This window comes from Hippocampus comes, unplaced genomic scaffold (genome assembly GCF_001891065.2).
Source record: "Hippocampus comes isolate QL1 unplaced genomic scaffold, H_comes_QL1_v1.1 scaffold301, whole genome shotgun sequence".
NCBI lineage: Eukaryota > Metazoa > Chordata > Actinopteri > Syngnathiformes > Syngnathidae > Hippocampus > Hippocampus comes.
In genome coordinates, this window is record NW_017805928.1 from 71,254 (window position 1) to 81,435 (window position 10,182).

Below are 10,182 nucleotides of genomic sequence, written 5' to 3' on the forward strand. Positions count from 1 at the left end.
CTACTCGGCCGGGCTCTGCCCGTCTCCTTTCGTTTCGTCTCGTCTCGTCCGTCGCCGCCGCCGCCGCCGCCGATGCTGCCGCTGCTGCTGCTGCTGCTGCGGAGGAGGAGGAGGACAAGCGGCGATACACGCAAGGCGCCGACAGGGGGCGCCGAAGTGCGCCTTCACAATAAAAGCTCTGGCAGTGGTCAGTCAAGTCGAGGGATGCTCGCGCTTTTTGATTCACTGAGCCACTTGAAACACAAAACAAACAAGAAAACACTGGCGAGCGCCTTTAGGTCAATCGTTTAAACACGTTCCCAAAAGAGAAGTCAAAAGGAACAACTGAGCTCATTTGCTGGTGCAAATGTGCGTATACGCTCCGAACTCGGGAGGTGGCTGTGTTCCCATGAACCTTTTCTTCATTTCTTCTTTTTTTTTTTCTAGTTGCGTTTGGGTCATTTGTGAGCCTCTCATTCAGCCTAAATAAAGAATTAAGTTCAACTGTTCCCGTCGGCTTTTTCTGACTTTTCTTCTCCGAAGGGCTGACTGGATTGGAATGTGTTGCAGCCATAAAAGTCCTAGTTCATGATTATTTGTGGAAAAAAAAAACGAACAAAAACAATAACTTCATTGGAATTGTGTGTGCGCGTGTATATAAAAACACACGCACACACAGATAGATAGATTCTACAATAATACCGCATTATTACCGATGTGACTTAAAAACGAAGACACATCGCGAAGGCCTCGTGACAGTCAACATTTTCGAACAGTCTTGACGTCGTGTGCGAGAGCACTATTTTGAAGGTCGCACACAGGAAATGAGCGAGGACCGCGTTCGGAAAAGACGTCACGAGAAAGTGACGTCTTCGAGCGGGAGCGAATCGGCGGCGCAGAATCGTCGACGACTGCCCAAAACAAACATGGCGGACGGTGAGTTCACTGTTGTTCTTTTCCTCATTTAAATAGAAATCAAAAGAAGATTTTTCCGCCAAGGTTTCTGCCGCTTCTTCCGTTCTCCTTTCGCGTCGCACCAAGAGCGAGACAAAAAAAGTCCGCAGACGTCGACCGGTTCAAGGTTGATGCTAAGCTAACTTGCTCGCGCCGACCCACGGACCGGCTGAGCGAGCGCTCACAATCCGGACCGGACGACCAAGCGCCGGTTTGGCTATTTCGTTTTTTTTTTCGCCGTCTTTCTATCGCTAGAAAACACAACCCTTGCGCTTTCTAGCAGCTGCCAAAAGCACGAAAATAGGTTTGGGGGGGGGGACCCCATTTTGAGGCCGTCCAAGTGACCGCAATTCTCTTTTGCAGAGCACGCAGACGCCGAACACGCGATGGAGCATCCCGCGGTGAGTGCCGATCATCATCATCATCATCAGTGTCCTCACAAGTGCTCGCGTGGATGCAGTGAACGTACAAAGAATCGTCCCCGGTTTTTGTTTTTGGACACACTGTGGCGGTCCCAGCACCGAAGTTGCCATGTTACGAGGGCTGGCGGGCGTAAAGTGGAAGAATATTGTCATTTGATGATAAAAGTTCTTGACGCGTCAATTGTAATTTGACAAGAAAAGTCCTTGTCCTGATCAAGTCCCATTTCTACGAGAAAAAAACCTTGGAAGGAATTTGACAACAGTCATCGTTTTTCCCCCAGCATCGAACTCGATGAGACGTTTCGAGAGAAAAGTCGTCATGTTTCCTTCCAAGCAATTTTAGAAAGAAGAACCGCCTCGCTTGTTCACAAAGCTAAAGGCCGACACTGCCGATCTCCGACATTTCCATTCAAGTCGTGACTTTTTCTCTTCCCCCCCCCTAACAAACCAATTGCCGCCTCTGGCGACGAGCGAGCCGGCATTTGGGGAGGATTCGGAAGGAGACTTTGGCAAAGAAAACAAACGCAAAGCGCGCGCGCGGGGACGGATGGGCGCGTTTGGGCGTTGATTGTCATTTTGCTTTGTCGCAGCCGTCGGAAAACCCCCACACGGAGTTTGGGCTGACGGACAGCATTCAGGTAAGGTCTCCGTCCGCGGAGGGGGGGGGGGCACGAGGCGCCGATCGCCAACACGCTTTCTGGCCCGCGCCAGAGGACGCTGGAGCAGGAGAAGACGTGCAAGCAGAAGGTGGACCTGCAGGCGCTGCCCACCCGCGCCTACCTGGACCAGACGGTGGTGCCCATCCTGCTGCAAGGCCTCGCCGTGCTGGCCAAGGAGAGGTGAGAGCGCTCGACGACGACGCCGTGTTTTGGCCCAAAATTTGCCGCCAAAGCAAACAAGCCGGGGGGTTGGCCGGAAGGCGTTCGGAACGCCCACTTTGGGCTCCGAATGGCCGCCCGATACGCCGAACGCCTCGCCGAGTTGCCAAATCGGAATGAGTTTGCGTCGCCGATCCCGCTTGTCGCGACCGTGACCGCCCCCCGTGCAAACGTGCCGAGGCACGGTCGTCGTCTTGGATGTTTTGAGGGGGGGGGGCGTTTTGTCACGCCGCGTCCCTGACGGAGCGGCCTTTGTTTTTGCCTCCCCCGCAGGCCGCTGAACCCCATCGAGTATCTGGCCGCCTTCCTCCTCAAGAACAAGGCGCAGTTTGACGAGCGCAACTGAAGCTTTCTCCTCTTTGCCAATAAAAGCTGACTCCGGTCTGGCAACATCTCCTTTTTATTGGGGGGAGGGGCTCAGATGTAAAAGTGGTGCGCGGCCAGGTCGTCCATGAACGGTCGCGCCAGCGAGTCGGTGGCAAAGTAGCAAATGAGGCCGAAGGTGATGGAGATGGGCAGCGCCGGCAGCGCCTTCTTGAAGATGGCCAGCAGCAGCAGCGTCACGCACAGACCCTGAAAGGCAGCCGTCGCCGTGGGACCCGTGGCCGCTTCGCCGTCTCGCAAACGTGCTCGAGTCTCTTACGATCAAGATGGCCACGAAGCACGCCGCGGTGGTGTTCCAGTCGCCCCCGCCGGCCGCCGCTTTGCCCACAAGGACGCTGTAGAAGATGAAGTCGCCCAGGCCCAGCTTCACGCCGCCTGCCGCCACACAACACGGTGTGAGCGTGAGTGACGCCGCCGCCGCCGGCGCGTCACTCACGCTCCTCCTGCTCGTCGTCGTCGTCCTCCGCCGCCGCCGCCCGGCCGCTCGGCTCCGCCTCCTCATCTGTCACACACACGGCAAAGTGAAGCGCAAACTTGCCCGCGCTCTCTCGTGTCGCGCGGGCGCCGCCCACCTGAAGCGCGTCCCGGCTCGCCGTCGGCGGGGCCCGTCGTCCACGCCATGGCGGCTGCGCACACAAACGCGGAGCGCTCGTCAGCGACGCGTCAACTCGTGATCGTGGTTGTTGTGCGTGTCGAGACGTTTCGTGGAAAAGAAAATGTTATAAAACGGTGGGGGTGGGGGGTGGTGGGAGGGGCCTGAGCCAGAGCAAAATCCACCGCACATCGCTGGCATTCTTTTTTTCTTCATACCGTAAAAAAAAATTCGGAAACTATCGGTTTACGTTTGCGGGACAAAATGGCGGCCGACTCACACGAGTAGATGAGGGCGGGGAAGATGGGCTCGTTGCGCTCCTGCGCCGTTTCCACCAGCATCCTCAGCGGACCCTTGGGACTCAGGACGGCCACCAGGTCTGCGGAAGGGGGGGGGGGCGGTGAGGAGGAGGAAGGAAGAAGGCCCCCGCGGCGGCGGCGGCGCTCACCGTAGACGGAGACGAGGGCCAGGATGAGCCAGGCCGACCACTCGGGCAGGTACTTGACAAAGACGAGCGCCATGAGCGCGCTGACCACGATCAGGTAGGCCTGCTGCAGCGCCAGCGGACCCTTCCAGTGGACGCACGCCATGCCCACCGCCCCAAAGTTCCAGATCAGCACGCCCGCCGTCGGATAGTCCATGGCCACGTTGTACGTCTTCAGCACCTCGCTGTTGCCGGGAGGAAGAGGGGGAACGCGCGTCACGTGACCATCGGCTTCGGCGAACGGACGCCGAGGCGCTCACCTGAGGTACATGAAGCTGAACCAGAAGAGCAGCAAGAGCGAGGACAGGATGAGCCAGCCGTGGATCACCTGGCGGCAACGGGCGGAAGGGCGTGAGAGCGAAGGCGGCGAAGGAGGCGGAGTTTGGGGGAGGCGGCGCACCTTGTAGCAGCGGTACTTGTAGAGGAAGACCAGCAGGACCGTCATGGCCACGATGACGCCGATCATGACCACGGCGTTCAGGACCGAGTTGAGCAGGCGCCGGCCCACCGACGACGTGTTCTCCGTGAAGGGCGTGTAAATCCTGCGGGCCGCGGCGGCGAGGTTAGCGATGGCGGGCGAGGGGAGGAGGGTGGCGCCCGCGCCCGCGGCGGCGGCGGCTCACAGCTGCTGGTCCGTCTTGTCGGCTCAGCTCCTCGTCGCCCGCCGCCGCCGCCTCCCCGCCGGCCTGTGCGAGGGGCGCAAGTTCATTCGGAGGGTTTGCTGACGGGGAGGGGACGCGGCCGACGTCCGTTTACCGTTTCGGGCGAGCGGTAGGACGGCACGGCCGGATTCTCCGACTGGACCAGCGCCGTGCGCTCCGTGTAGGCGTCGTCCTCGCCGTCCGAAGCGTCCATGGCCGCGCCCTGCGACTGCGCCTGGAAACACGAGCGCCCGAGGGCGTGGCCGCCCGACTTCAGAGGCCGCCCGCCCGCTGATGACAAAGCCGTTGGGTGCGAGGGCCGCAGAAGAGGAAAAACTGGTCTTTGGTTTTTGAATTGGTTTTCAAACGATCGGTCCCGAAAGCAATTTGAGATTGTTTGTAGTCTTCGTCAGCTTTCGAGGCAAATGGGGGCTCTTTGAATACGGACAAAGGTTGGAGAGTCTCTCAAGAAATCGATCGGTTGTCATTGGCACAGAAACAAAGAAATCATCATCATACTCATAATAATCCGACGAGACAGAAACCGCGTCTTTTTGGGTCAAACCTTAAGGTCGCAGTTCACATCAAAGCTGTAGAAGTGGAGCGACTTGATGGTGGCCACCACCAGCAGCATGCACAGCGTCACGGGAACGAAGAGCATGATGACGTGCTTGGCGCCGTACTTGAGGCTCAGCTCCTCGTCGCCCGTCCGTGTAGGCGTCGTCCTCGCCGTCCGAAGCGTCCATGGCCGCGCCCTGCGACTGCGCCTGGAAACACGAGCGCCCGAGGGCGTGGCCGCCCGACTTCAGAGGCCGCCCGCCCGCTGATGACAAAGCCGTTGGGTGCGAGGGCCGCAGAAGAGGAAAAACTGGTCTTTGGTTTTTGAATTGGTTTTCAAACGATCGGTCCCGAAAGCAATTTGAGATTGTTTGTCGTAGTCTTCGTCAGCTTTCGAGGCAAATGGGGGCTCTTTGAATACGGACAAAGGTTGGAGAGTCTCTCAAGAAATCGATCGGTTGTCATTGGCACAGAAACAAAGAAATCATCATCATACTCATAATAATCCGACGAGACAGAAACCGCGTCTTTTTGGGTCAAACCTTAAGGTCGCAGTTCACATCAAATCGTCATTTGAAGGGGCGAAAGAGCGCCCGGACGAGGACTCGAGTCCCCTTTTGAGCGTCGCCGACAAACGCGCGCGACCGCTCGCGTTCGACCCTCGTGACGTGCGAAGAATTCCGTGGGTGACGTCACGGCGCCGCCCGACCCGGCCGCGGTGTTTTTTTTGGGGAGGGGGGGGGGGAGAATCTTCGACGTCAAAGTTGTACCTGATTTGTCGAGTAGAAGTGCCGAGCGCCGCGTAGCCAGACAGTCGCAAGGCGGAAGTCACAAGGCGGAAGTCAAGTCACCAGTCGGTCACCTGACCGCGAGCCGAGTGGCGGACGTGACGTCACGCCTCCTCGTTTCCATCGAAACGTGAAAGAGACCGACTGGAGCGACTGGTCACTCATGCTGCAGTTCCACCTCGCGCCGAAGGGGGGCGGCAACGCAACACCCTCGCTTCCGGTACGGTGGAGTGTCATGGCGGCGCCCGTTCAGACGAACGAATCAACATGAAACCATCCGGTCGGAATTGAAAGTTGCTTTTTTTTTTCTTTCAGGTCAGCCCTTATTTCGTCTCGGTGCCTTCGTCGCTTGTCGACGCGGCCGTAAATCCGATTTTCGCCCTCACCGCATCAAAAGCGTCGATAGGTGATCGTTGCATTCGTTGAGGTTGACCGTCCGCGTCCTGATCATTTGCGCAAGCGCGACGTACACGAATGGAGGTCACGTCTGCGCCCTAAAGCAGAATTCTGAGCGCCGTCTCGTCTTCTCGCTCGGCCCTCAGTGAGGATGCTGCAGATGATGAAGCTGACGTCGGCGGCGGCGGCGGCGCGCGGTCTGGCCCGCCGTGCGAGCTTGCCGTCTCGGCCCCTTCCCCGTCGTCCCGTGTCCGCCGCCTCCGCCCCTCTGCTGGCCTCCAAGCAGGTGAGCGAGCGCTCCTAGGCCGACTCACCCGCCACCTCTCAATTGTGACACCCTCCCCTCCGCAGTTCAAAGGTCAGGGGAAGGAGCCGAGGCCAAAGGTGAAAGCCGACAAACAGGAAGTGGAGATCAGGCAGACCATGACCGTGGAGGCCCTCGCGCGAGCCATGAACAAACACCCTGGTAAATTGGTCCAAACTCAGGGTGGGCTAGGGTGAACTCGGCGTCGTCACGAGGCACGCGTGTACGCAGATCACGTGCTGGAGGCCTTGGCGAACACGCCGCTGGACGTGTCGCGCGCGGGCCCGTCCTCGGTGCTGGAGGAGCGTTGGATCAAGGAAGCGGTGAGGCGCTCGGGCATGAAATTCCGCTGGGAGAAGCTGAGCGAGGAGCCGCGGCGCCACAACCGAGACGCCGTGCCCAGGTAAGGCCGCCGGATCCGCGCTGGGAAATAAATCATGGTCTCGGGTGTCGTTCCAAAAAAAAATGTCTTGCGAAAATGCGCAGACCCCCCGCCGCCGGCGGCGGCGGGCTGGTGCGGCGCCCCCCGGTGGTCACCGTCATGGGCCACGTGGACCACGGCAAGACCACGCTTTTGGACGCTCTGAGGAAAAGCCAAGTGGCCGCCTCCGAAGCCGGCGGCATCACGCAGCACATCGGAGCCTTCGGAGGTACGCCGGGCGTACGACGACCTGACCCCCGCTAGCGCGCGTACGGACCGTTATGCGATGGGACCGGATGACCTTTGACCCCCTTTTTGGGGGAATGGAATCGCACGTCGCGTCCGATTCCATTCCCCAAATCGGAGGCCGCGTCGCCACTGTGGGCGGAGTTTTCAACGTCCCCGCCCCCTTTTTCTGAGCCGCAGTGGAGTTGGCGACGGGCGAGAGGATCACCTTCCTGGACACGCCGGGTCACGCCGCCTTCTCGGCCATGAGGGCCCGCGGCGCCCACGCCACCGACATCGTCATCCTGGTGGTGGCCGCCGACGACGGCGTCATGACGCAGACCGTCGAGTCCATCCGGCACGCCAAGCGGGCGGCAGGTAACCCCGCGCCGGGTCCGGGGCCGCGCCGAAGGCACGCGGCTGAGTGAAAGCTTTTGCGTCGCAGTTCCCCTCATCGTGGCGGTGAACAAATGCGACAAAGCTCAGGCCGATCCCCAGAGGGTCAAGCGGGAGCTGCTGGCCCACGACGTGGTGTGCGAGGACTTCGGGGGCGACGTGCAGGCCGTCCACGTCTCGGCCCTCAAGGGCCACAACCTGCCGGCGCTGGCCGAGGCCACCGCGGCGCTGGCCGAGATCCTGGAGCTGAAGGCGGAACCCGACGGCGCCGCCGAGGGCCTGGTGCTCGAGAGTCGCACGGACAAAGGCAAAGGGTCAGGCCGCGTCGCGACCCCGTCGTCGAGGGGCACGACGCTTTCCGACGTCTCGACTCACGTTTTTGGAGTCGCGCCCCCTTCGCAGGTCGGTGACGACCACGCTGGTCCGGCGCGGGACGTTGCGGCGAGGCTGCGCGCTGGTGGCGGGCAAGACCTGGGCCAAGGTGCGCTCGCTGTTGGACGAGCGCGGCCGCGCGGTGGAGGAGGCGGGGCCCGGCGTGGCCGTGGAGGTGCTGGGCTGGAAGGAGGCGCCCTCCGCCGGGGACCTCGTCTTGGAGGTGGAGTCGGAGGTGGCCGTCCATTTTCCACGCGGGGGGGAATAAAAACGGGATCCATCGCGTCGGACGCGTTCATCTTTTTTTTTTTGGGTCGTCGTCAGCAGCAGCGCGCCAGAGAGGTGGCGGCGTGGCGCGGTCGGGAGGAGGAGCTGGAGCGGCTGGGGGCGGAGGAAAGCGCCGTGGCGGCCAAGCGGCGGGACCACGACCGCGCCTACAGGAAGGAGAGGGCGGAGCTGGCGCACCTCAGCTGGCGGCAGAGGAAGGCGCGGCTCTACCGCGACAACAAGAGCGCCTTTGCCAGCCTCTTTGTCCGCAAAAGTATCGCCGGGCGCCAACTGCCTCGAGGAGCCGTCGCGACTCGTTATTTATTTTTTGGCCGGCCAGCCGATGTGGACGGCTCCTTGGAGGCCATCTTGAACATCCTGGACACCTACGACGCCGACCATCAATGTCGCCTGGACGTGGTTCACGTTGGCATCGGCGACGTCTCGGAAAACGACCTCAACATGGCGGAAACCTTCGGAGGTAGCGTACGCGTCGTCGCCTTGGCGAAACGCAATTTGGATTCCGGGATCGACCGCGGAAACATTTCGGGGCCGTCCGCCGCCTTTCGCTCGTCAATCCCGCGTTGTCTTTGGCCTCTGGCTCCGCCCTCCCCCAGGCAGCGTGTACGGCTTCAACGTGGCGGCGAGCAAGGCCATCCGGCAAACGGCGGCGCGCCGCGACATCGCCGTCCGGCTTCACGACGTCATCTACAAAATGGTGGACGAGCTCAAGGCCGAGCTGGCCGACAAGCTGCCGCCGCTGCTGGCGCGCCACGTCCTGGGTGAGTGGCGACGGCGGGCGGGCGCGCCGGCTTACGGTTTGGCCTGACCTCTGTGGCTCCGCCCCCAGGCGAGGCCACGGTTCTGGCCGTGTTCGACGTGACGGCGGGCAAGAAGAAGACGGCGGTGGCCGGCTGCCGCGTGCTCAAAGGTCAGCTGGAGCGCAAGATGAAGTTTCGACTGATTCGCGGCGGCGAGACGCTTTGGGAGGGTGAGCGACAAATGACGAGCGCGGGCGGGCGTTCGCTTTTACGGGGCGGGGGCCCCGCATACTGACGGAGTTACCGCTGCCGAGCGGCTGCTCTTTGACCTCACGACTCTGAAGGAGAGAGAGAGAGAGAGCGAGCGAGCCGGCGAGCTTTTTATTGGCTGCGTTTGCGGCGGCGGCGGCGGGTTGGGGGCGGGCCTTGTTGAGCGAGTCTTTGCCCGCTTGCTTTCAGGAGGCCTGCTGGCGCTGAAGCACCACAAGGAGGACGTGAGCGCCGCCGGGGCGGGCAGCGAGTGCGGCCTGTCGGCCGACGGCGACGTGGCCTTCCTGCCCGGCGACCTCGTCCAGTGCTTCCGGGAGGTGGAGGAGCCGCGGGTCAGCGCCTGGGACCCCGGATTCTGAGGGCCCCCCCCCCGTTTGAAAAGGAAAAAGATGACAAAATGAAAAACAACGGTGCTCAATGAGTGCGAAAAGCCGCAATCTCGCCGGCTCGGCTTTCGCACTGCGGGTTGCCGTGCGCCATTCAGACGGAGGCCGACGCCCCCTCGCCGGCCGCCTCGCCGGCCGCCTCGCCGGCTTCCGCGCGCTGTGGAACGCAAACACACAAAGACACAAATAAACATTTGACTTGGTCCATCTCCTTCTCAGACTTTGTCGCATTGTTTGAAGTTTTGGAATGACAGACACCCGCGGCGGAACAAAGTTCTTACCCGCGGGGCGGCTGAGCGGCCGGCCGCCACGCCCCTCTGCTCCCCCGAGGACGCCGTCTCCTCCCCCGGGGCCGGCGCCGGCATCCTGAGCACAAAACATTTGACTTGCCGACACGAACGGTTGCGCCGCGATCGAAGCCGAGCGAGCCGTCCAACCCCTTGCCGGTGGCGGGCTCCGCCTCCTCCGCCTCGTCTTCGTCGTCCTCATCCCCCGAGCTCATATCCTCCAAGCCGGTCCTGTCGCCGTGACGACAGACAGACGTCAGCGCGGTTCTCGGCTCGGCTCGCCGCGCGTCCTCGGGACGCCGCTCACCAAGAACACGCCCCTGCCGTCTTCTTCTTCTTGACCGGCGGCCGGCGGCGGCGAGCGGGACCGGGCCGCTTGGAGGCCGCCGCCCCCGAACCCGACGCCGCCTGCAGACC

The 10,182-nt window shown here is 61.5% G+C and overlaps 4 protein-coding genes across 9 annotated transcripts in view; 2 read left to right on the forward strand and 2 right to left on the reverse strand.

Annotated features, from left to right (window-relative positions):
- The first annotated feature begins 813 nt into the window (after positions 1–813).
- dpy30 (dpy-30 histone methyltransferase complex regulatory subunit) lies at positions 814–2,623 on the forward strand. 2 transcript variants are annotated; one of them, XM_019889656.1, is made up of 5 exons: positions 814–915; positions 1,297–1,334; positions 1,946–1,993; positions 2,082–2,194; positions 2,507–2,623. In XM_019889656.1, the coding sequence occupies exons 1-5, from the start codon at positions 906–908 to the stop codon at positions 2,577–2,579; spliced, it is 282 nt and encodes a 93-aa protein (XP_019745215.1). In that variant the 5' UTR covers positions 814–905; the 3' UTR covers positions 2,580–2,623. The 2 variants fall into 2 exon arrangements, with proteins under 2 accessions (XP_019745215.1, XP_019745214.1); XM_019889655.1 differs by having other exon boundaries at positions 828–915; positions 2,067–2,194.
- On the reverse strand, positions 2,615–5,773 carry psen2 (presenilin 2). 2 transcript variants are annotated; one of them, XM_019889646.1, is made up of 11 exons: positions 5,663–5,773; positions 4,926–5,101; positions 4,317–4,338; positions 4,094–4,235; positions 3,954–4,021; positions 3,658–3,878; positions 3,490–3,588; positions 3,190–3,243; positions 3,054–3,119; positions 2,877–2,992; positions 2,615–2,806 (listed from the first exon to the last, which is right to left on the reverse strand). In XM_019889646.1, exons 2-11 carry the CDS (start codon positions 4,993–4,995, stop codon positions 2,651–2,653), a joined length of 1,014 nt encoding a protein of 337 aa, XP_019745205.1. In that variant the 5' UTR covers positions 4,996–5,101; positions 5,663–5,773; the 3' UTR covers positions 2,615–2,650. The 2 variants fall into 2 exon arrangements, with proteins under 2 accessions (XP_019745205.1, XP_019745206.1); XM_019889647.1 differs by lacking the exon at positions 4,926–5,101 and adding an exon at positions 4,450–4,569 and having other exon boundaries at positions 4,317–4,379; positions 5,663–5,741.
- A 69-nt stretch (positions 5,774–5,842) lies between these two features.
- mtif2 (mitochondrial translational initiation factor 2) lies at positions 5,843–9,473 on the forward strand. Of its 4 annotated transcripts, none has more exons than XM_019889641.1 (12): positions 5,843–5,995; positions 6,223–6,362; positions 6,428–6,542; positions 6,612–6,783; positions 6,867–7,030; positions 7,228–7,404; positions 7,472–7,736; positions 7,825–8,029; positions 8,122–8,542; positions 8,679–8,843; positions 8,912–9,052; positions 9,282–9,473. In XM_019889641.1, the coding sequence occupies exons 2-12, from the start codon at positions 6,228–6,230 to the stop codon at positions 9,449–9,451; spliced, it is 2,130 nt and encodes a 709-aa protein (XP_019745200.1). In that variant the 5' UTR covers positions 5,843–5,995; positions 6,223–6,227; the 3' UTR covers positions 9,452–9,473. The 4 variants fall into 4 exon arrangements, with proteins under 4 accessions (XP_019745200.1, XP_019745203.1, XP_019745202.1 ...); XM_019889644.1 differs by having other exon boundaries at positions 8,912–8,992; XM_019889643.1 differs by having other exon boundaries at positions 8,912–9,079; positions 9,155–9,358.
- Positions 9,474–9,480: 7 nt separating this feature from the next.
- sde2 (SDE2 telomere maintenance homolog (S. pombe)) overlaps positions 9,481–10,182 on the reverse strand; it is a 2,039-nt gene continuing 1,337 nt past the window's right edge. Inside the window, exons 5-8 of the mRNA XM_019889650.1 lie at positions 10,073–10,182; positions 9,916–9,996; positions 9,760–9,844; positions 9,481–9,635 (exon numbers count right to left, since the gene is read on the reverse strand). Coding sequence (XP_019745209.1) covers positions 9,573–9,635; positions 9,760–9,844; positions 9,916–9,996; positions 10,073–10,182 — 339 coding nt within the window. The 3' untranslated portion in view covers positions 9,481–9,572. The remainder of the gene's footprint in view (positions 9,636–9,759; positions 9,845–9,915; positions 9,997–10,072) is intronic.

Excerpts from the sequence above, each read along its gene's own strand:
- dpy30 (XM_019889655.1), top strand. Across the intron at positions 1,994-2,066 it reads GGCTGACGGACAGCATTCAG|AGGACGCTGGAGCAGGAGAA; the intron begins GTAAGGTCTCCG and ends GGCCCGCGCCAG. Across the intron at positions 2,195-2,506 it reads GCCGTGCTGGCCAAGGAGAG|GCCGCTGAACCCCATCGAGT; the intron begins GTGAGAGCGCTC and ends CCTCCCCCGCAG.
- psen2 (XM_019889646.1), bottom strand. The coding sequence starts at position 4,995 with ATGCTCTTCGTTCCCGTGACGCTGTGCATGCTGCTGGTGGTGGCCACC. Across the intron at positions 3,120-3,189 it reads CGAGCCGGGACGCGCTTCAG|ATGAGGAGGCGGAGCCGAGC; the intron begins GTGGGCGGCGCC and ends TGTGTGTGACAG. Across the intron at positions 2,807-2,876 it reads GCTTCGTGGCCATCTTGATC|GGTCTGTGCGTGACGCTGCT; the intron begins GTAAGAGACTCG and ends GCTGCCTTTCAG.
- mtif2 (XM_019889641.1), top strand. The coding sequence starts at position 6,228 with ATGCTGCAGATGATGAAGCTGACGTCGGCGGCGGCGGCGGCGCGCGGT. Across the intron at positions 6,363-6,427 it reads CTCTGCTGGCCTCCAAGCAG|TTCAAAGGTCAGGGGAAGGA; the intron begins GTGAGCGAGCGC and ends TCCCCTCCGCAG. Across the intron at positions 8,030-8,121 it reads TCTTGGAGGTGGAGTCGGAG|CAGCGCGCCAGAGAGGTGGC; the intron begins GTGGCCGTCCAT and ends CGTCGTCAGCAG.